Raw genomic sequence first — 24,526 nt, 5'->3', positions numbered from 1 at the left:
AAACTAGTACAAATTCAAACAACGCCTCAGTTGACTTTTTATTTTACAAGAATATTTGTTACAACTTAAAAAAAAATCCAAATATATTGTTTAGTTGGCACATTTGTTGAAAAGTGAAATTGATTCCCATTTGGAATGTTATCAAACCCAAAACAAATGCTTAAAATGTTATGCATCACACTAATATTACCACGTGTGTTTTCCTTAATACTGCATGAAAAGATTCAAGAAATTGTAGGGGGAAAATTGATTGAGTGGTGATATTAATTGCATGAGCTTATCGTTAGATTTATTTTGAGCTAAGCTAAGAAGATAACCTTCTATATTTATACATATTTATAAACCATGAAACTCTTTATTATTCTGTTGTGTTTCTTGACCATCCCTCTCTATAGATTCACAGATATCTGTGTTTTATGTGCTGTCCAAGTAAAGCTACAAGGCTCATACCTGTTAATTACCTGTTCATACCTGCAGCAGGTGCAAATTAATGACCAATATAGGTATAACTGGTTGTCTTTCCAGACTATGGGAAGATATTTTAATGTCTCTGAGCTCCATAAGTGTAATCATGTATTTGTGTTATATTAACTTTGTTTTGTCTGCGTGGAAACCATAATGCATGCAACTTTGACTATAATTATAAAAGAAACTGATAACTTTGTGTGTGGCTCTATACTTTATCTCATGATGACTAATCATTCATCACGTGTTGAGCTGATGTCCACTTCTTGTTTGACAAATGAAGTACAATAATTGATTTAATGTGTTGTGATTGTGTCTACATATTATGTAGAAAAAGCATTACACATTACAACCAATGGCTGTTAATGCTCCTTGAGAGGATATTTTCAGGGCGTCTCTTTTTTCAATATATGAAATAACATAAAAAAGGTAGAGACAAAGAAAATCCATCAAGATGTTAATTAATAAATGGAAAATATGTCTAAAACGACTTATGTTTTAAATTGAAGGTGAATTGAAACATTTTTATTTAGTATTGATTATTCTGCACATATTTTTGTGTATTATCTTGTGGAGAAGATAAATCACAGTGATAACAGATAATAGATAAAAAAAACAACCCTGAAAATATTGTTTGTTTAGATGAATCTAACTTGTTTGTCTTAATTGTGTAATAAAATATTGAAACCTACATGATTTTCAGATGCAACCTTGAACCCTTTTTTACAAGTATTACTGGGTTTTTCAAACCCTGTCATTTGTAAAATATTGCTCAGATATTTTGAAGTAAAAACCGATAAAACGATTTTATGCCAAATACACCCAATGACTGTGGCATCACATGTCTTTTGTCAAATCACCAATCTGTAATTCAATGCCAAAATTTACTTAGCTTGATCTGTTGTTGTTCAATGCATGATCATTCATTGATCAGAAATATAATCCTGCACAGATAATGGTTTTTTTCTTCCTGGATATGTTTGAAGCTGTTGCATCTTATTTTCCAATGTTTATTTAAGCTAACAGATGTAGGAAGTTCCTCCTTAAGCACAGATGTTTTATTATATGATGCAGGTGACGTTTCGGCTCCTGGAAGCTGAGAAGAGGAAACTTGTGGTCCTACAGAAGGAACTGGCGCAGTATGATGAGAAAGAACTGCAAGGACTGATCCGAGTATTTGTCCTTTTTGCATCCTCTAAAAATTGCAAACTAATATCGATTGTAACCATCATGAAATTATGAGTTCTTGTTAAAAGCATCTTCGCTAGCCAAGGGTTTTTGGTCCACTTCGCTCCCCATGAATGAAAGAAAACTAAGTGGACTGAAAACCCTTGGCTAGCGAAGATGGTTAAAAGTTGCCATAATGAGTATATATAAATGCTTGATTTCATGTTGTGACTGTTCTTATTTTTTGTTCCCATCAGCTATACTTTGACTTTGTTGAACTTAATTAATGCATTAACAATGAATGTAAATAAATATATAAATAGATTTATTGTGAGTAACGAAATGGAAACTCTGCTAATAAGCTGTTTTAATTTGATAATGACTTTACAGAATTCAGCCTATCTATTTGATTTTGATCATGATAACAAGAGAGATTACTCACTTTCTAAAACTTTGCAAAAGAGTTACCTCTCTTTGTATATAGCCACTTTCTTATTTTATTTTTCAGCGACGAGAAGAAAAGCAACTTGAGAACAACATAAAGTTTGTCAACTTTTCTCATCTTTGACATTCAGAATTAAAACTTTAAACTGATCATAATGTTTCAAGAAAGATAACATTTATCTCTTTTTAAAAATTTTTTCTTTGGTTGGATTATTTGTTCAGAAAGCTTTAAAAATGTTTCCAGTGAGAAATGAAATGTGACAATAAAACTTTTAACGTTTGTAGTCGTATACAGCATCAGTATAACCAGCTAGAGCAAGAGTACAGGATAGCTGCCATGGGGGTCTTTCGACATAACCGGCACATTAGAAGAGTAAGTGGCAAAAGAATGAAGCAGTAACTTGATACAGCTAGGAGTTCAGTACAGTACTTATATCTTGCAGAGTAACGACTTTGTGAAGAAATCAAGTAGTCATTTCTTCTGTACTTAGCTTGATTTTATTTGCCTTAGTGAAGAAATAAGGAGTTTGATGTCTACTGTTTAGTACATCTATATGTACTTGTATTTGGGATCAGTTAACTTATTTTGTGTAGAAATCAAGGAGTGTTTCTGTTCAAAACAATTGATAAGGCGCATCAAAAAACAGGAAAGCCTTTGAAATATTGCATAAGTTCTTTCGTTTATAATTTCTAACAAACATTGTTTGAAATCACAAAGAAAATAAGAAATGAAGCAAAAGGTATAATTTTAATTAAGTTTTTATCTATACCGGGTATATGAATAAGAGACTTTGCTTAAAGACTGATTCATAAGAAAATACTTAATTTTCTTTAATAATCAATGTGCTGTTGATGGATTCTTGATTCAGAACTACAAGGTTCGTTAAGCTTTTGTTTGTATGATAAGGAACTGAAACGATAATGACAACAAAGCAAGCCAAAAAAAAAGCCTTATAAAAACCTTAGAAGTTGGATTCCTAAAACTACTTCTCGCATTCCCCCCAAACAAACAATGAAACCACACCTGAGAAACTTGTGTGCCTATCAAGTACCTGTTAATCAGCTGAAATCACTGACTCACTCTGATAATCATCAAGATATCTTTTTTGTGAAGAAAAACAAAACAAAACAGCAAAAGTTTATCTGCATTAGGTTGGACACAGCTTAAACAGAGACAAAAGAGGCAATCGAGATAGTGTGCGTCATTTGAACAAGGACATGAAGTTTGTTATTTGGTTTTGTTTTTTCTGTCTACAAAATAATTATTCTCATGGCCGCTTGAAAATTAATAAAGGATAGGCATTTTGGTCAATTTAGGTGGATTGTGTGTGTTTTGTTTTTTTATTTTTTTGTTAAGTTTCGTCAAGATTGAAACATGAATTGCTTCTGCTTTTTTTCTATAGTGTGTTGGAAGTGTTTTATTATAGGCTTTCTAGAAATTCTTAATTTTACTTTATACTATGTATAAGAAAAAAGATATTTACTTGATTAAGTGAAGAATTTCAGTAATCTGAATATATAACACCTAACATACCAAAAAGAGGTTATTAGAACAAGAAAATTAGCATATAAGGATTTTAAAAGCTTATTAAGGTTAACCTATTTTACTATTTCAAGATAGAAAAAAATGTTTGCCCTGCTGACATTCTGTGAAGAATTACTGGTATACATAAAATAGAAAAATTCAACATATTAATACATTCTCATTATATTAATTGCCATACACACACAAAATCATTTCAGTTCTGGGTTTTATAGTAGGTAACATATAGGGGTGAAGTGCTAGAGTAATATTTAAACTTCTTCATATGCCATCAATCTGTTTGCATGGAATTGTTGACAGTTAAATGAGAAATTCCCTTCTGAAAGCTAGAGAAATATTGACATTGTATTTCTAATACTGCACATCTTCATGTTTTCTGAGAAGTTTCCCATGGTTTGTACAGTGAGGTTTTTCTTCAGTGTTTGCATTCCCGTGAAAATACAGATTCCAAAAGTAGGTCTAACATTGTAAGAAATATTGGCAGGGGAAGAAGTACTACTGGTAGTCTGTGTTATTTCAAAATTGTCAAAAAATAATCATCATATCATTACATCGGTAGTTGCTTTTTTTTGGTAATTGATTTAAAGACTCTTTAGATAAAAAATTTTTAATGGTTTACTTACTTTTTCAAGAATAAAAATTCTTGAAGGCTTACATTTAATATGTAGAATAATGGATATTTTTAAATCAGGTTTTAAAAGTACATATTTGATAATGTTTGAAGAACGGTATCGATATCTTTTCCACTGGCTTCATTATTTTATCTTTGTAGACCAGAAATTTAAAACCCTACTTATTGCACGAGTTGTATATTTATCATGATATAAAGATAAAGTTAGTTATCATTCAATAATTGAGGCATTGGCCATCCAGTAATTACATATTAAGGACTCAGTGGGTAATTTTAGGGTACTAATCAGAAATAACAGCTATAGGCTAATTATTGGTCACTGGTAGAACGTTGGACATTTTGTTTCATGCTGAGAATTTACATGACCATCACTGGTTCCACTAATAGCCAGGCCACAGCCCAAATCTCTCCATTGCTCTCCTTGATTGATCAAAGGATGATTAGCTAATCCTTTGTTGAAGACTAAGGAAGGGGATGGCTTTATGTCAGATTATCACAGATTGTGATCAGCCCGTACCCAGCTGAGTGCAGTGTGTAGAAACCTTGAAATGTGTTAGTCGGTCTATATCTGCAAGTTTGTAGCACCTGAGTCTAACACCCACCTCGTGATAACTCTTATGTCCCTTTAAATTTTCAAATATTGGCAGGACACTGTTCAATATTTTGTGATGTATTTTGGGATCTAGTGTGTGTTGACTTAATTGACTTGATAAACACTCGAAACACTTGAAACTACAAAATAAACATGTTGCAACTGGGCTGGAACTGTAGGTACTTTCATCAGAGTGAGAAAATGCAGAACTCGGTGTGCTGCTTCTCTTGAGGACTGGATTTTGAAGGTGTGAAGTGTGCAATATGATTTATTTTCCTTGGACATAAGACATTTTTCCCACATTGCAAGATGAATTTGCATTTAGAGGGAGTTCCATGTCTGGATCTTACCTATGTGCAGCTGAAAAACTACTTAACCCAGGTACAATTTCTTGGAAAGTCAATACTGTTTTTGGAAATGGATTGAAAATAAAAATGTTATAGACATATTTAAGTAAATATCACCTTGATGATATTCTTGGAAAAAGGTTGAAAAATGTTTATAAACTATTTATATCAACATTAATCATTCATTAACTAGGATTTGGGTAACATCCTTTTGCAATACTTTTAAAAGGGCTGTATGAACATAGCTTGCTTATGTTTGAATATACATGTAGCTAGCAAGCTAATAGGTTAACAAAATGCATGTTGCTTTGCATGAATTTGAAGTCAATCGATGATTGTTTTAATACATGTATATAATTACTGGTATACCTTCTATCTTGATTTGTGAAGAAAAAAAATCAAATACAAGCTCTCTTCATAAAGTAGGATTACATTTACCAGGAGTGCATGATTTAGTCTGATAAATTTGTAATTAATTGCTCGTAATTGTGTTAATGCTGGCAATAATAGATCGGTTGAAAGATCTCATTTCACATGGAACAGGCCAGGTTATTGGACCACTCACTGCTAACATTTTAATTGTTAGACTTGAGAGTTTTCATGTAAAATTAATTTAGAGACAATATTCTTAATTAGGCTGCTTTTTCATAATGCTATGTAATTTTTGCTGTATCAAAATTAGAGTACTTCAGTGCATGGCATTTTAAAAATATATGTAGTGAAATTCAGCCAACTGTTCAGTGTTTACCTGTTGTAAATACATTTGTACTCTGGCTAGTGAAAATCTGACCTATTTCATCAGAGTCATCAATGATTAATGATAAACATTTCAGCAATCTTTGGATTGTTTATTTGTTTGCTGTGCCACATTGTACAGTGTTAGATTTGTCACCCTCCCTGTAATACGGTCAGTGATAACAACATTCACTAGACAGGTTAACAGTTGACTCCCATAAAAACATGATGTCATCACAAGATAGAATTAAAGTACCCTCATACCCATTTAATACATTTTTCAAGTGGTTGGAGTTGGTGTCAGAGCTGAGGTGAAGCAGTTGTTTAGATGTAATTTTCATGGATTGTTCTTTTATTTGGCATTGATCTCAGTGATTTTATCTGTAGTTTGAAAGTCGATCCTGTTCTTGTGTTCACTTATTCAAACAATTCCTGTATTTACTTATCCTAACAATAGAATTTTCTCTGTCTGTCTTTCTGTCACTGTCTGTCTCTTTCTCTCGTTTATATCGGGAAGATGGACTTTATTTTACTTTTTTATGCTTCTTTGGCAGGATCTTGGAAATATAAATCAATCGCTCTTCCCTGAATGATAAAATTCACAATCCCAAAATCACAGTCAAATTTCCCTCTTGGTTAACGAGGTCCTGATTGGTCTTCAATAAAAGTCAGATGATGGGTTACTTAGATAATTTCTTCATTCTTCCTCTTTGAAATGAATGAACTATGGTATAGATCTAGAAATTGGTCCCCAGTTTTTCAATACAACGCAATCAATAATCAGAAATGTGGTAGACTGCTTTGAGATTTCAAAATGTTGTCTCAGAAGATCACTTCAAATTTTAAATGTTTTGGTATTGACTTAGAACTATAAAGAGAGACCAACCATAATGTAACGCAGAGAGAGAGAGAGAATTAAAAGAGATCGAGACAGAATTATTGAAATTGACAAATCTGATTTAAGATTTCTGATTTGATTTAAAGATTATAAGATACACTAACTGGACTAATGTATGAAGAAGTGTCACAGAAGGAATGGTGTAATTATTATGTTGGGAAAGGTTGCCATGTAATTTAAAACTGTTTACTTTGATTTACTTTTTTTTCTCTGAAGTGTTTTGATTTCCCATTGAAAGAACTTACGCAATATCACTTGTTAACATCAGAGAAATGTAAAGACTTCATGTGATAATGCAGTTAAAAGGAAGAAATGCGTTTCTTTCTTTCAGCGCTCTGACCAATGAATGGCTATTGTTGTTGATACATGTAGTTTGTAATGTATGTTGTGTGTATTGATACGTAGTTTTGTAGATGTTAGTAGCCTGTCAGAAAACATCTACTACAATCCTGATGGATGTCCATTAGGCCCTGATGCATGGAGACTTAATGTGACTTCATGTGTTTGTTGTTAGTAATCTTTCATCGATACAGACTGCAAAAACAATCTACGATTGGTTTTCCAATGTGCGTAGATTTTTTTCTGAATCGGAGTTGATTGAAATGCTGTGAAGAAATGTTCAAATTGTGCCAAAAATGTATAGGGTATACATGATTTTGTATTTATCAAGAACAATTTAGAAAATTTTGTTTGTTCTCCAAGTGCCTTTTGTGTACCCACATTAGCTTTTTGGGCTGTAGTTGTCACGGTTACCTCTTCAAAAGAGGATTTCGAGCAGACAGTGGGTAGATAATTAGGTAGCTCCTCCCCTGAAAACTTGGAATCAAACACTCCAGAAACGGGTTGATCTCAAATTAATAGTAATGCTACAAGTTCTGATTTGTCCCTCAATGACAATATTGACTCAGTTTTAAAGAATTCAAAACCAAACAAATAATTTGAGAATTTCTAAGCTAATTCCTCACCATGGTTAGATGTGTGTTTCCATGCACAAAGCGGTCTTTATCCCTCATGGATGCCAACCAACCTCTTGTGAGGGGGCTTATTTAAAAGGGGACATGATTATTCTTTTGTTGAAAAAAATGAAAATTTGTTTGAAAGGTCACCTGTATAATTTATTCCGCGATTTTAGTGAAAAACTCAGATTCCAATCTTATCGCCCCCAAGAATTCAAATATTAGTGAGAGAATTATAACAAATAACGTGAGAAATTTACGGACAACCACAGGTAAATGCCCGTTGTTGCCCTGTGAGCTTAGCGTTATCATTTACATAAATATTTCTTAAATGTGGACATGAATATTTGGAAATTGATACAGCCATAAAGTTTAAAAATCTAATGCATATTGATTTGTAGTCTGAAAAGACAACTGGGATATCTGCTGCAAGGCATATTAGATCTTTTAATGAGGCAGAAAACGTTTTGGTTACATCCAATTTCATTACAACTGGCAACGAATATCAACATTATTTCTGTTTGTCTCTACCGCTAGACAAATAGTCCACAGTAGAAACAATATTTGTCTTTGATAGAGAACAGATGCAAAGTGTTTCAATTAGTATCCCTGAGTACTGGATTGGAAAAAAAAGTTTTGTTTACTTGTTGTAAGTGTTTATAGCTTGAAGTCATTCAGCGGGAATTCATTTACTTCTTCTGTCGAAGCCAGTGTCACGGAAGACAAAGGACAAGAATTTTTTATGACTTTAATGACAGAACACTTGGGAAATATATTCATACCTGTGAGTCAGAAATGAATGGAATTATTTGAATTTTCACCATTTGATTTCATTGTGACAAACTAGTGCTAAAACCTGCAAATCAGGTGTGCAATGGTACACAAATCAGGTGTGCATTAGGACACAGCACAGCCATTGAGAATACAAGTGATCCAAAGAAAGCTGTGACACTTTTATGCAGTCCCCCTGCTCTGAGCCAATGACCTGTGCAATTTGAGCTGTCAGTTCTCTTCATTCGGTGCAGCCATAACTGTCACCTACATTGTGATGAGTGCTATACACTCGATCTAACTTCATGTGTTTCTTGGGGTTTTCAGTGGAATCATTTCTTTGCTTTTGGTCAATGGTAGATCTAGAATTTATATCATCTGGGAATTTTTCATTTGTTGTAAAACAAGGTAAGAAACAATGGTTTTCTCTCTATCTGAAATAAAGACACTGAGTATGCAAAGGGATTGAAAATGTATGTCATAGTTGAAAAGCTAAATTTTCTGAGGTTATTTTTGCATACAAATAGTATTTTTATTTGTTAAATATCCATAAATCAGTGCAAAAAGAAGGCTACCACATGATTTGTGGACAGTGTTGCCAGTATATTGATATTCTGAATTGTTAAAGCAGAATAAAAACATTTTTTTGAACATGAAAAGCCTTGGGCTAGGGTTGTGTTCCCTGTTTTGCACTATTGCAAAACAGTATTGATTATGCATCTGCAATATAAATTGTGCATCATGTTTCTCTTTAACAAAACGTTTATCTCGTTGCATTCATTTCAAATGAAAGAATTTAATGTGATTGGGAACAATGTGTTGCATTTGGAGTGAGGCATTTTGCTTGATCTGTTCTTGTTTAAGGCAGGTGAGAAAATTCTTGATGCCAAGCTTTCATAGCTAATGTGCTAAGATTGTTTAATTGATTTCATAAATTGACTGCAAAATGCATTGCACCTGGCTTGAATTATTTGACAAAAGGCTGTGTTTGTTTTTCATTTTTAGATTAGGTACCGTTAGGTATTGATTTTCAATACTGCTTAGCACGTAGCTGTATCTTTCTCTGGCTGCAGTTAATAAATCTTTTGGTTATTATATAGTGTCTGAACTCCTCATGACAGGGGAATAATATTTAGTAGGTATATGACATATCTGTATCCATTTTATTTAATTTTTTTTTGCAGTCTTCTCGCAGTCAGCCGGCGATAGGACTGAAGCAGACAACGAAGCCTCGGGTAAGTGACAACACCCAGACAAGGCAATTACGAAAAATTTATATAATTTCTTAAAGCACGATACCGCGTATTACTAAAATCGGTCTATTATGCACTGCTAAAGAGAAAGAAAATCATCCAATCGATTAATAGCTATTTCTGTATTTCTTGTATGATGAACTGTACTGAGGATCAGTCGACTAGAAAAAGGACAAATATTAAATGAATTTAATACAAGTTGATTATAAGAATGTATTTGTTTTTCTTAAGATATATTTAGATAATTTGATTTTGTTGAATTTTGATCATTCTGTACTTTGTTAACTAAGCATTCATGCATTTGGCATATAGTTCTTGCAGAACTGAATGAAATTCTTATTTCAATTTACTTCCTCTGAAGTACCGTACATAACTTCAATGGTTAGCTTGTTAAATATTTAATTAGCCTGCTTTCTGGTGACCTTAGAGGTAAAATCAATTATTGTTTAAAGAATCGTCTGGAAAAAAACATGTCCTTCTGGTGTATTATACAATTTCATGTTCTCCTGCAATTTATGCTTTCTATAATTAAATGATAACAGTTGCCAAAAAATTTGACATTATACGCTTTAATTCTGAGTTCTTCTCAAAAACAAAGTTGTATCAAAAGTCGATCTGCATACCAATATACCGGTATACATTCCTTGATGTAGACCTGCACTTTATTTAAACAATATTTTATTATGTAAAAAATATCACATAATAGGATTGGGCAGCAGGCAATCTGCCTATTTGAGCCCTCTCCTTTAACAGTCAGTTTGACGAACATTGATAGTACAATGTAACAATAAAATATAGTACAGAAAAATAAAGGAAAAAATAAGTGGAATCAAAATGCTTGGTACCGGGTATTATTTATGTACAAAATGAAAAATAGTTGTAGAAAGCTAGCAGTTCAGCTGTTTGAGTGACACTGTGAATAATGCATTAAAACTTAAATCTTTTGGTAGCTAATATATAATCATGTACAATCTTAAATATAGCAACATTTTCGTTATAAGGCAAACTGCACTTTCCAGTAATGCTTACGGGGTGTGTCTGCTGAAGTTAACAAGTAATTTACTTTTCTTTAGGGAGGGATTAAAACAGAAGAGACTGATATTATGCGTGATAGTGTGTTTTAAAAATGTTTCACTTCATACTACAAAATGAATTCTTTGTCAACCAGACAGACTATATATATATACATTGTGGTTTTAACAAATATTCCTATCTCCTTGATGACATCAAAAACATGGATTTCTCAATAAAAGCATGTGATTAGCTAGAGAAAGAGCTTTCACGAAAATGGGCGTAGAAAACATCACTTCTTTGAAGTTTCAAGTGACTTCCTTTACTTTCTTTTTCATTCTCCCTTACAAGGAAAACCCTTCATTCATGGGAAACAATGACAACGTACAAAAACACTTTCCTAAGAGTGCTCTAACTGTTGAGGTCACTTTGACTCTTGATTATAAGCTGCTCTTGATTACTGGTTAATTGATCCATTTTACGAAATAATCCGGATGATGCCTTGTTTTAGCTAGTTTACTCCAAAGAGCAATATTTTTGTAGTTTAATTCTTTTCCAATAATCTCGCATGAGTCAAACTGGCCTGGTAGAATTTGTTGCTCATCACTTGTTGAGTAATGCTTTCTCTGACTGTGATGCAATGCTGGTCAAATATGAATCATTGTAGAGTGCTGCTGAGGCAGATCAGTATCCATTCACTAGGGAAACCATTAATGATTCCATCTTGTTCCTCCCCGCCTGCAAGCAATGGGTTGATCTTGTATTCGAAGGCATATCCTATCTTACCCCTGCGCAGGAACAGTCTATTTGGAAATCTTTTGAAAACAAAATTTAGTAAAAAAATTTAATGAAGTTACGAAGTAATGAGGAAGATGATTGGTTTTCCTTGAGGGTATGTTGAAAGCTATTGTTATATTTTTATGACTCTTTGTACATGTACTTTGGGAAAACATTTCCTTTTGATAACTCATTAGAAATGGTCTTGCTTTTACTGAAGATGATAGTCATCTTACATTTACAATTTGCAGATAATTTATGAAAAGGTTTGTCAAATGTTTTTGTTGTATTTTATAAAAATGTTTTGTAGTAGGAAAGCATTCTAACATGGTTTGGGTTTTCATTGAGTAGACAGAGCTACTACGGAGCATCTGGAACACATTGTAAGAAAGGAAGGGTCACTCAAGCCCGATGACTGATTGTATAGGGATGGGGGTTTATTTATGGAGGGAGATCTTTGGGCAGTGTCTATTAGTGTCCAACAGTATATTTCTGGAGTATAAAGAATTCACAACTATTGTACATTATTCTGGTTTCCTGGATGTGCAACAGATGGCATGTAACAGCCCTGTATTAATCATATATCTGGCAGAGTGCAACCTACCATCCCACTCAGATACTGCATATTGTGAAATGAAAAAAATTGATGCTATTTGACCTTGTCATTCTGCTTTTCCTGACCCAGGTGTTATTGATTAATGATATTAATGATAGCCTTGTACTTTTTTGCTCTGAATGCTATCAGAGATTTATAGTGATAGGAGGGTTTTTTTCACATTCATGATAAACCACAAGCACAATCTGTCTTTAATCAGGATTTGTATAGATATCTACAGGTGTCCAAAATATTAGTACTATAGTAGGTATAATCAGATAAGTCAAAAGATAAATGTTATCTCAGAAGTTTGGACACTGAACAGACTTACAACTGATTGTTTCAGTTCTGTTTAGGTAAGTGTGAAGAATCCTTCAGCTGAAAAAAGAAATGTGAAGTATAATGGCTCTTGCTATAAGCTTGTAGCCAAGAGATCTCATTTGTAGATCTTTAGAGCAGCTTCAGTTTTGGTGTAACTTCAATTGAACATGATCCTTTGGCTGATGATGTTGATAACCAAAATTTCCGCCAAGAGTCGTTTGATTGTTGGAAGGTGATAAATGGAATGTATTTTGTTGGAAATTTGTCAGCTGTCTGGAGAATTCCTTGATTTTTTGCTGTATTGTGGAAGAGAGGACATTTTATATGTGTTTCTGTCAGCCCTAATGACCTTTTGTCACATGTTATCTAGATCAAGTTTCATCCCCTATGTTGGTGACCTAGGACTGCACTCAGTGTTATGTACGGAATATAGTATTATCAGAAAGGACTTGTTTCGACATGACAAAAATACTATTAATAACAAAAAACCAAATTAATGAATACGAGTTTCATGTTTGAACTGAAAATTTTTACACAGTAATCATTTAATATGCTACCAATTTAGTTTAGGAAAAGTCAGAAGGAATCTTCCGCAATTATTCTGTATATGTATATTTAGATTAATTTATGAAAGATTGGTGATTAATCATGACAGCTCTTACTCATTACAAGGCTTATACTAAACTGATTAGATTATAAAGATTTTTATTGTATATTTTTGAAACTCCCACACGTGACATGGCAGAGGAAATTTTAGGAAAACACCGACTGTTTAGATTGGCCTATTTTTATATCACCAGGATGTTATTTGATCTGCATAATGTGGAATTTTTCTTTTATCCATTTAAAACACATGCTTTAATTACTTGTATTTCCATGTCCTTGTACATGTATCATATGATATTCGACAGGTAAACCCAAAAAGTTGTGACTAAGGAAATTGAATTATAAACAACGACAAAACCCAATCACACTAAAAACAAAGCAAAAATGAGAAAAAAGGAAGAAATTTACTATAAACCAAAGTACCAATGATGTTTTGATATGCAGAAGTTTTTTTAATCCTTGATCTAAGGAATTCATGGTATTTTGAACTTGTGGTATTCTACTAAATGGAGCAATCCATTTGTGGTCTGTCACATATCTTCTTTCTCTACTGTAACAAATCTTATCTGGATAATCAGATAGGTGTGTGTAAATACAGTAAAAAAAAAAAAATCCTACTCCACATGCTTTCAGGGCACTCTAAAGTTTACACATTTAACTATAATACGAAACCAATTTTCAGGTAAATTAGTGGCAAACATGGAAAGATATAGGTTTTCTTAGATCGCTGAGCGGATCAATTTTGCGGCTGATAGGGGATTTGATTATGTGATTAGTGTGTGATGTTAGCAGTGACAGTTGGTTTATGTTGTAAATTTTTTTTCTCGCTTGTTTTTCAGCCATCCATCTTTGGAACCATTACTAAAGACAAGACCCCAAAGGACAGACGGCTGGTAAGTGTTGTTGTTTTTGTGTGTTTAAGTCTATGTTTTTTTTGCCTATTTCTTTCTTTAGAACATATGGAAGTTTCTTAGAGAAGTGTATAATTATATAGATTAAGCTGAATGAAACAAAACTCATAAATATCAGTCACAAAAACTAGAATCTCCAGATTTGTGTGATGAACTAGAGGATTGCTTGTCAATAATAAAGTAAGGGATATGACAGACCATTTGTCTCTAACTGAAATTTTGGGAGTCAGAAATGACATATGCCATTGTGGATAAGCATTTTCAGTTTGCATTATAAAAAAGTTATTATTGTTTACATGAAACCTCTAGTTCATTGGACTTCAGGGTATGCAGCACTGAAGGATGGTGAACTTTCTGGCTGTGGTCTCATAACATAGATAAAAGTCATTAAGGGGCAGATACACTTCAAACCAAGATGTACATGTACCAGTGTAAGGAGGAGGTCTAGAGTAGCACTTATGTCCTTGTAATACATGGAGTTTACATGCATTGTCTCAAGACTGCATCAGTTAGAGGTTTGAAGGCTTAAGATCCCTTATGTATTAGGGGCCAGCCCTTTTTTTATTGCTGTGTGTCAAGTCAAAATGAACAGTGGAAGTCTTATTTTCATCCACTTGTCACAACCCCCCCCCCCCCCCTCCACCAAAACAGGAGTCTTTAGTAGTTAGCTATTAAGCATGGAACTGACAATTTTTGGCAAAATTCTTGTCTAATGAGATTCCGTGTTTAGTTTCCCTGGGTTTAAAGTGTGTTACACATTTCAGGCTGTTTATGGTTTTAGATTTAGCAGAAATTCCTTCTTTTGTTAGAGCTGGGGTCTATTATGTCAAAATGTTTAGAATAAAATACAAGCCCTGCATGAATAGTTCAATAACTTTAAAAAAATCATATTGTTATGATGACAAACAAATGATAATTTACATGACTTTGGGTCGAACACAGACAATAGGGGTCCCGATCTCAGAGAAAGAACCTTTTCAAGATTTACCAGAGAGATGAACTTGTAGTATTGTAACAATTATATGTAATTACCAGAAGTAGCATTGGTTACAAAAACATTCTTGGGTGCTCTTCAATGAGACTTTGATAAATGTTTGAAATGGTGCCACAAAAAATCCACCTATTGTTCTTGGTTTGAAACCCAGCAAAGCTAGCAGTTTGTAAAAAAGATATGTCAATTTTTTTAAAGTCTGCATTGAGAACACTGTGTGATGTATAGAAGATAATGATTATATGTCATAAAAACCAGAAATTGCAGATGATATGGTTTATAAAAACTGGGGGCTATCAAGCAGCAGGGGAGGGGGCATGTGGGGAGTTTGGAGAGATTAGAATCAGTGGAAAATATCTCTGCTTTTCCGGTTGTGATAATTAAAGTTAAAAACTTGCTTGTTTGATGAAGGTGTTTTGACTCTGGTGAACTATGGAAGTGATCTGTATTCAACTATCAAACCTTGATGTCAAAAATAAATGGCCTCCAAGTTACAGAAAGAATTTCAAAAAAAAAATACCCAATTGGAACCAAAAAAGAAATGGGAACAAAGGATATCTTTAAAAAAATGATAGGAAATGTGATCCAAATTTTTTTATCACAAAGTTTTTGAATTTAATAGGTCAATGTTTTCAATTCTAATTTTTAGTTTTTCATGTTATTTGATTTTAAACCAGAAGTAAAGTTTTAAAGTAATACAAAAATACTAATCATTGTTATGGATTCTGTGCCAAATCTTGATGAGAAAAGTAAAAATCAAAGTTTACAATTTGAACACATGAGGGAGCACTAACATAATATGCTTTGTAGTGCAGTAAATGTAGGATCTAAGCAGTATCCCTAATTCACTGCATGTTCCAAACCTACAAAGTATATTCCTGATCATGCACTTAAGTGCATTACTGCATTTACTGAATTAATGACACAGAATTATAGCTAATACCTCACGTCTCTTTTATCCATGGAAATGAACTTGTTCACTTTTCTGCCATTTTTCCAAGCAGTAGGTACTATTGGAACTGGGGCATTTTTTTTCTCTACTCCTGAAACACGATCTACACAGACTGCAGGGGAGCTTGGCAGCTTGTGCACAGAGAAATGCAACAGAGGTTTTGATACAAAAGCCAGGGGCTGTACTGAAAGTTTGATGCTTTAACCTCTATACTTTTGTTGACTTATACTGAGCCAAGATTTCTAGAGTATAGAGTTTGGAATATGTTTGAAAGGGATATACCATGTACTCAATCGTTTAGAACATAGTCAAGCAAATGTTTATCTTGTTTTTTTGGGAAGAGGTTGCAAATATATTTTTTCCAGATGTCTAAACTGTTGGTGCAGTTTCTATTTTGAAGGTTTCTTAGGGTACTTCTTGCATTTCTTTCTGATTGTTCTAATGACTGTCAACAGAGTCAAGGCTATTTCAATATTTCGTAAGTCATTGCTCTCATTACAAGAGTAATATGATCAACTTATTTACGTGACTTCCCCAACCAGTACTAAAAAATAAAGAAATTCAAAACAATCTCCACAGGTTTGGCAGTAAATAAAATGAAGAGTATCAGCTGTTAAGAGCTTCCTGTATATAAATATGCCAAAATAGTGATAGATGCATGCACATGCAATTTGGCACAAGGCTCACAAAAGTGACCCTGACATTGTCTCCCCAGTGTTTGTTTTTGTGCCAAGGAGGAGATGGTTATCCTGCAGGAGCCAGAATGATAGTTCCTTAATTATGTTCATTCCAACTTCAATGGACTTGTTTAGATTCAGCAGTTGTTGACTCCTCGCAGTCATTGCCCTATCAAATTGAATTTAAATGAAACGTGATTTCAGTATGTATTCTGTGCCTGTGCCAGCTACCTAATGGGTTTTTTCAATGCATTATTCATTGTGATGTTTTGGGGGATTTCTGAGTTCTGTGTCTTAAGGAACCAAGCAATTCTCTGCATATTGTTACATCTCATGAATTTTTATACATAGCCGATTTGTGGTGTCGGGTGGCAATCAATATACCCAGGATCAAATAGGTGGTTTTGCTAAAGATATTCAAAACATATAAAATTAAGTGTACAAGATATATATATTAGAGGAAATTTAGTCAATCAAGTTGGTTTTTTGATACAATAGGTGCATTTACTAAAACATTTTTTTGACCGTAGGTTTACATGGTCAAGACATTTTCTTTCACAAAACACAAATATTTCCATATTAATCCATAAAACGTACTGTATTATTTTTTGGAGACTTTAATCTGGTAAGATATTTAATGATACACCACACTACTCCTGGCAGAGTTATGTGCTCCTTACAAAGGGAAATACCTGTTAGTCTTTAATCACTTGGAAATAAAGGGAAGTAATCTCTTTTCTGGGTGAAGAGTAGATTAAAACACGTAACATCTTAGATCACTCTCTGTGATGTTTTTAATCTGTCTTTTGAGTCAGACAGTCATAAATGAATTGGTACATGTATCCTGCTGTTTTTCTTTACAACTTCTTTTGTGTCTGAATGAGCAATGTTTTTAGATGATCTTTTTTACATTTTGATTGAAAAAATGTAATCTGATTCAAACTGTTGGCCTCCTCTGTAATTTTGTGTCTTTTGCCTGCATATGTCATTACTGTCAAAGATCCGAGAAGAAGCCTTGCTAAGCAATTTCATTTCGAAGATGCCCTAGTTTTACACAGGTTTCTCCATAGTCTTTAAAAGGGATTCTTAATTTTACAGCAAAGTCTTTAGTAGTCATATAGGATAATCTCATATTTTAAGAAAAATAAATTAATCTTGCTCTTCTTTTGCCTCATGAACTACCTTGCAAGGCAAAAGGGAGATTTTTTTAGTTTTAAAAAAGATTACTTGAGAATTTAGTAAATGGGACATGCAAAGTGAACATTTTTCATTTGGGGAATTTTTTCAGTTTATGGAAAAAATCACTTTAAATTGTCAAATGCTTGGATTGAGAAATGCAGCATGTGGGCTTTACATGATTATGATTTGGTAGATATTAATAGCTTGAAGGTCAAGGTGAAGTAGATCTCTCAGTATAACGTAGGAGTACCTCTTAATTGGCCAATATACAACTACTTCAGAATAGAAGCTGCACATAGAGAGTTTATTATGCAATGAGATGTTCTCTTTAGCCCTTTTTTCCTGTGACTTGTCCACCTTTTAAATTACCGGTATTGTATTCAGGATCTTAAGAATTAAAAACACTTAAATGCATCATATAATTACCAAAAAATACTGTTTGTGGGAGAAACCAAATGTTAAACTTCATGTGATGATCATGTGAAATAGGACGTCATTTTCACTTTCAGTTTTTTTTTATTTTGTAACAAGGTCAAAGTATTTCTTTTCAAAAAATATTTCTATTTTTATTATAGTGCTATTAATCATTAAATCAGTAAGTTATTTTAAAAAATATGTAATAGTGTCTAAACATTATGCATTATTCAACCAGGGTAGATATATGGTAGTAATATCCAAATGAGTAAATCAATGGAACTGCCTTGATAAATGACGTTGGAATGGCAGTATTTTCCTCTGATTCTTTTGCGTAGGTTGAATTGATTGTTATGATGTTTCTATATGTACGTAGTATAGAATTGCCAATCCATGTATAAGTGTTTGCAATTAATACATCATTAATCAGTTATTCCTTGCAGCCTCTGTAAATAGCCACCCATCAGATTTATGTGCTGTATCCCAGAACATAACAATGCCACCCACATCACTCCCTGAAGAGAAATTAGTATCAGTCATACTGTATGTTTGTAGAACTGTTAAGGGGGGCACTTGCTCCTCCACTCACCGAGAGAAGTCTTGTGAGAATGTGGTTCCCTTATCTTCTGTGTGAAGAGCCAATACTTTGACTTTTCAGTAGGATCTTTTTTCACATGTTTTCAAGCCCTGGTTCTAAGGGTGGGCTGACCCTTCCAAGCTCAATTACTGCATACTTCTGTTATTTAGTTCACACAAATCTTGATCTGATATTTAGATTTGGGTGTGCTGGAGAATGGGAGTATGTTACCTTCATTTTCTTAACATGATTACAATGCATTTTCATTACGTTACCGATAATTATTTGGTATGTATGATATTTACCGTACTTGCTCTGAAAATGTTATCACATGTTTGAAGAATTTCCTGCCTTGCATTATAGCAATAGTATATAAATCATGAAACAGAGGCATTTGACTTAATGGAGATAATTTTTTAGATTTTTTTAGCTCCTTACTATTAGATTTTGTGAATTTGAAGGTCAGTAGGTAGCGCTGAAACGATAATTTGTCCCATATTATCTACTGCATTTGTTATGTTAGAGCATTAACATGGGTTTTTTGGCATTCATGAACTCTCAGTTTCGTCATTCTGCAATGTTTTATCTTCCTTCCTGCAAACGCCCAGGTATTACACTGAAGTCTCATGATGCTCTTATTAAGATCATCTTCATCATCAATCCAAGGAATTAAATGCTTGCTGCTCCCAGTTGCATTGCTGCTGGCCATGGTACAAGGAAAAGTTGGAACATTTTCAGTTGAAGTGACATTTTATCGGTAAAACTTCACTGGTATCAGCTGTTACTTTGTTGGCATCAAGCAGTGAATGGTCGGTGATTGGTTTGTAGGCATGTTCCCAAACTTATTTTCTGCACATATCTGCCTTATATAAATCATTATTTGTACATTTTGGGTGATTTGTCTTACAACTTTATGAGATAAAGCCAAATTAATGAGATTCCTCTGTGTAAATAGCTACAAGCCAGTAATTCTACTTCAATACGTTTGTCAAATAAATTTTTACAGTTTTAATGTATGGTAGATTTAATGATAAATAAGGTATTTAGATACTGATTAGTTTTAAAAGTATTTTGATCATTTTGTTTCAAAAGACTGAATTCTTATTACTATTCATTGCATTCTTATTAATGTACTGGTACTCAGTACATATTAATATGTCAAACTTAATATAGGGAAAGTCTCTTGCGGTGGAGTGTGAAGTATAGCATATCTAGAGCTTATATTGTCAATGAGATTTCTGGATCATAATTTCTGGGATTTATTTGGGCTTGTTTGACATGATGAACCTTCTGTTTATGTGAAGCTACAATTTCCAAAGTGTGTTTGACAGGACTACTGTAAATATAGCAGTGCATGATAAAGTGACCGTAGCATAAACTCCCAGCTTCCTGACAATAGGGAGTGTTGTGATGATCCATCTACCAGCGAGATCTAGAATAGGAAAGAGATCTGCGTAATTACACAGATTTTTTTTTTGTTAGCTAGATGAAGGGTGTTTGAAATGCCATCAGTAGCAGGTTTAATTCTTTTTACTTTGAGAACGTGCAGAATATCAAGTGCTTCAAGAGTTGAGGAAATCGTTTTGTACGGCAGGTAATAAATGATGCAGCGGGAAGTCAATTTTCGCGATCGGATATAATTCTACATCTGCATCCCCGTAAATAACTCGTCAAAACAAGTGTTTTTTAGGGAAATATTTATTTAATTTCCCTTAAAGATTTAAAAAATTCTGAAAAAAATTACCAGAAAATTTCTCTTGGCTGTGAATTACCAAGTTATGAATAAGAAGAAAAAAAATACAAACTCGTAAAAATAAAAGAGTTTTGAATGTATATTGGGGATATATATGAACAGGACATTCACAATAGATGGCAGAATTGCAGATTTCACTGTCCAGTGGTTTTTTGTGTGATCTGATGAGTAACTCGGTATGAATGTCATTTCTTTTCCTGGTAATAGATTTGTCAAATTTCTCACCATTATTGGGATTCCAAACAGAAAAGGTGTACAATTACAGGGCTAGATTCTGTAACCTTTCATGTCTTTGTGTGGACCTTATTGGTTATCAGCTAATGGAAGAATCAGTATAAATGTAGTAATTACTTAGATACTAGCCATTAAAGGCCATTTCCTTTCGTAGAAGTAATTGCCAATCTTAACTGCTTTTTTTCATGTGGTCTTCAAAAGTTTATCGGTCGACTTACCAAGGCAATGGTATTGTTGGTTTTGTTACTGAGTAAAATATGAAGCAATAAGATGGGAAAATCAGCTTTTTCTGAAATGCTAGCAAGAACATGCATTCACATCCTTGAGATCAGGATCAAGCTAATGAGATGGATGTCCAAACTTCAGTATAACTCAACACAGGAAATATATAAAGTGAATAGGTCATTCGAGATCAAGGCTCAATTTATGCTCGCTTCTTTCCTTTACAATTGTTCATAGCCGGTAACATGATTTAATTTAAACACGATCTTTGCCACCACTTCTGATTTGGCTCAAACTTTTCATTTACATGTATACATGTACGGTATTTACACTTATATCTGAACTGACTTGGAAATGTTCGGCATACTTTTAAAGGACTTTCGTGTACGGAACGTTGGTTGAAACATCTGTGTATGCTACTTTATTTTTGGAATATCCATTAGATGAAAATAGACTCGAGATGTTTTTGATGGTTCTTATACAAAGATTTCTTTCTTATCTAAATTACAGCTTCATTAGCTTAATATTCTCTGCACTTTTAATTAGAGAGGCATTTCTATAAAGCAAAACAAAGGATTCTATTCATTCCAGGGAATTATCGGAGATAGGAAAATTTCTTCATTGACGTAGTAATATTTTGTTGATGAGATTATAAGACTCTCGGTATATTCTGCATGAATAAGAGCCGGACACTGCTAATTTCTATAGACTGTCGAACAATAATATTATGATATAGGCGAAGTCCTTTTCAGTGTGTATAAATCCAACATCAAGGTTGGACATGCAATTTGGTTGTGAAATTATGTGATACTTGTTGAGAAGTTGCCAGACTTGAACACAAACACATTTGATATATATAATTGGATGTGCCTTGAAATAAGATGTAATGTGATGGGAGAACTGGATTTATCTATTGGATTTAAAAGGTAACGATACAATTGCCAACTGGTGTGTTACTATTTTCTGCCATGAATTCTTAGATTTATTTCAATTGTTCTGCGTAGAAGCTGTTTTTTAAGTGCATTTTTCTGTGTATCATTTAGAAGTTCGGATAAATAAATTTATAAGAATGATCGAGAAGTGCATTTGCACTTTGTAATGTACTGCTCTTTGCAAAAAAAATAAAACTCTCAAAACAAATGGGCACATAGATGTTTAATTACGTTTATAGTACATGTTCAACAACCACAGTGTGTAAAATTGGGAGAATAAAGTTTATGTGGGTTAAAATCATGTAAAAATAAAAATCCACAAATTAAGATTAGAATTTAAAAATATCATGTAATCTTTGAAGATCCTGGAATATAATGGATGTAAGTCAAGGTCAGGTGTGGTCTTGATAACATGCCAGGAAGTAGCATCTTTTTGTTCTAATAGCTCTAACTTGGATGTGATTAAACTAAACTTTTTATAACCTTTGAAAACTGTGTTTGGATGGCCATATGCATAGAGGGATGCTGGAGATAAGGACACTATTTTAAGAATCATGAAAGACAATCAGATAGGTATCTTAATTCATTTATATATGTTCTAATTCTGTTGTAAACCACAGATAATCTGCTTTTCCTTCTGATTTATTGTTCACTTGAAATAGACTTATTAACAAATTAAGTAACAAATCCGTACACAAAGGTGAAGGCCATAAATTACTCACAGCGACAGAATAGATTGTATTAGGTCTGACTGAGCCAAATTAGTGTCAAGCTATGTTCTTGCACCAAACCTCAGCACAAAACAAATGACATTTACCAGACAAATTGCACAAGTTGGGAAGATAAGGCTCGGTGCAACTCCTCCAGATAGAGAGTCTCAGAAGGTGACAATGGCCCTCAGGTCACGGAGACCAGACAAGTGCTGGGGAGACCAGACTGTGCCAGCAGTGCCCAACACCCAGGCGTTTATGGCTAATCAGTCTTTTCTGCTCTGCTTCATCTGCTGCTGATAATGCACTTTTATTTGGGCCTTTATGGGGATTCAGGCAATGAAATGTTTGGGATAAAAGAATCTGAGCCTGGTCACACTGGGGTCTGTTTAGTGTTGTGTGTCAGTGACAATCATCATGGTCCAACTCCAAGGTGCCTCTCTAAAGGTAGTGATTTCTTTCTGTATGTTTTTTAGGGGGGATTGTCCTTCATATCTTGCTTGTTTTATTGTTAGCATTTAATGTGATGTGAGGTCAGTCATAAGCCAGACTCTAGCTTGCTGCATCAATCAAAATGAAAATGAGTTTTAAAACTTATTCTGTACAAGAGATTACCAAGCTATGTAGACAGAATACCAGTACATTTAGTTATATGCATAGAAATTTGACTGAATGTACATAGAGTGGAAAATGTTAATGAATAAATGAACAATTCTGCATCTGAAGGTGATGCGGTCAGATTTGTGCATAGAAAGGAACCACATACTTGTGTTTACTACAATCCTATATTGTAAAACATGAATGGCAGCTTGAAGAGGTCCACTTCAGAGGAGGATGGAGATTGGTAAGAGAGGAACAGGTTCTGTTTCCTGTAGGAAACGCAATGTCTGAACATTCATTGTAATGCTGGCTATCTATTGAATGGGAGTTGTTGGTCGGCATTTCCTGTTGGTATCATTTAGACCATGGCAACTGTCTGAAGCCAATTTTCATTTCTGGGCTGGTGTGATTTCAGTAGCTAGGTTAAAACTTTTTATGTGGACTTTTCTAGTGTTAATGACTATCTTGGGACTCCATGGTCTATTATAGGTATGACAACCATAAAAATTGGAAATGGCTAGGATTATATGATTATAGATATGCCAGATCATAAGCAAAGACAACACTTTACTCCCAGCCACTGATATTATAAATCATTCTATACACAAGGTCATACTCTTAATGTACAGACCTCTGGGAAGACATTGTAGTATCCTATCTTCATCCCTGTCCATTTTGGCCTATTTACCAATCAATGACTGAGCAGTAATTGGATTTAGTCAAGCATTTACTGGAACCTTTGAAGTACAGATGTAATAAAGACTCTTATTCCTCTTGCTACATATCAGATTTCATATAATTTCCATAGATAGAGAGAAGGGGAACTCTGGATCAATTCTAATGGCTAGCTGGGATGCATTTCACTTGTAAACTTATTTTAGTGAGCTGTAACATTATTCCTTTCCATTGAAGCTGCATTCTGTTTGGTTTGTATTATGACCATTTGTTGTTTAACAAAAACACACATCCTAATTTTATCACAAGACTGCTCAGAGATCAAGTATTTTGTTAGTCACATCTAAAAAAAGACGTGCAGAAATGGGAATTTATGTAGCAGCTAGTTCACAGTTTGATTGTCTGAAGTAGAAAAGATGAATAAATAATGTGTGGATCTCCGTTTCTTGGCATCGTAACACTGACATAAAAGGAAAGAAGAGAATCAGAAATGAAGAAAAGAGAAGATCTTATATGGGCGCATTGTAATGAGTCCATAGGGATCAATTGAGTCTCCATGGCTATATTTGTGCAAAATGTAATTATAA

At 33.7% G+C, this 24,526-nt stretch overlaps 1 protein-coding gene across 5 annotated transcripts in view; it reads left to right on the top strand.

The window, feature by feature from the left end:
* LOC105317360 (ras-GEF domain-containing family member 1B) overlaps nt 1-24,526 on the top strand; it is a 36,000-nt gene that overhangs the window by 2,791 nt on the left and 8,683 nt on the right. For 2 of the 5 annotated variants that reach the window (XM_011413987.4, XM_011413986.4), the window contains exons 2-6: nt 1,540-1,638; nt 2,141-2,175; nt 2,362-2,449; nt 9,734-9,784; nt 13,952-14,005. In XM_011413987.4, coding sequence (XP_011412289.3) covers nt 1,540-1,638; nt 2,141-2,175; nt 2,362-2,449; nt 9,734-9,784; nt 13,952-14,005 — 327 coding nt within the window. Of the gene's footprint in view, nt 1-1,539; nt 1,639-2,140; nt 2,176-2,361; nt 2,450-4,792; nt 5,224-9,319; nt 9,418-9,733; nt 9,785-11,613; nt 11,706-13,951; nt 14,006-24,526 lie in introns of those variants that run through there. The other 3 variants (XM_011413988.4, XM_011413989.4, XM_011413990.4) reach the window with 3 other exon arrangements.

This window comes from Magallana gigas, chromosome 7 (genome assembly GCF_963853765.1).
Source record: "Magallana gigas chromosome 7, xbMagGiga1.1, whole genome shotgun sequence".
NCBI classification, from domain to species: domain Eukaryota; kingdom Metazoa; phylum Mollusca; class Bivalvia; order Ostreida; family Ostreidae; genus Magallana; species Magallana gigas.
Note: the sequence above shows the minus strand (reverse complement) of the source record. Positions and strands in the feature narration are given on the sequence as shown.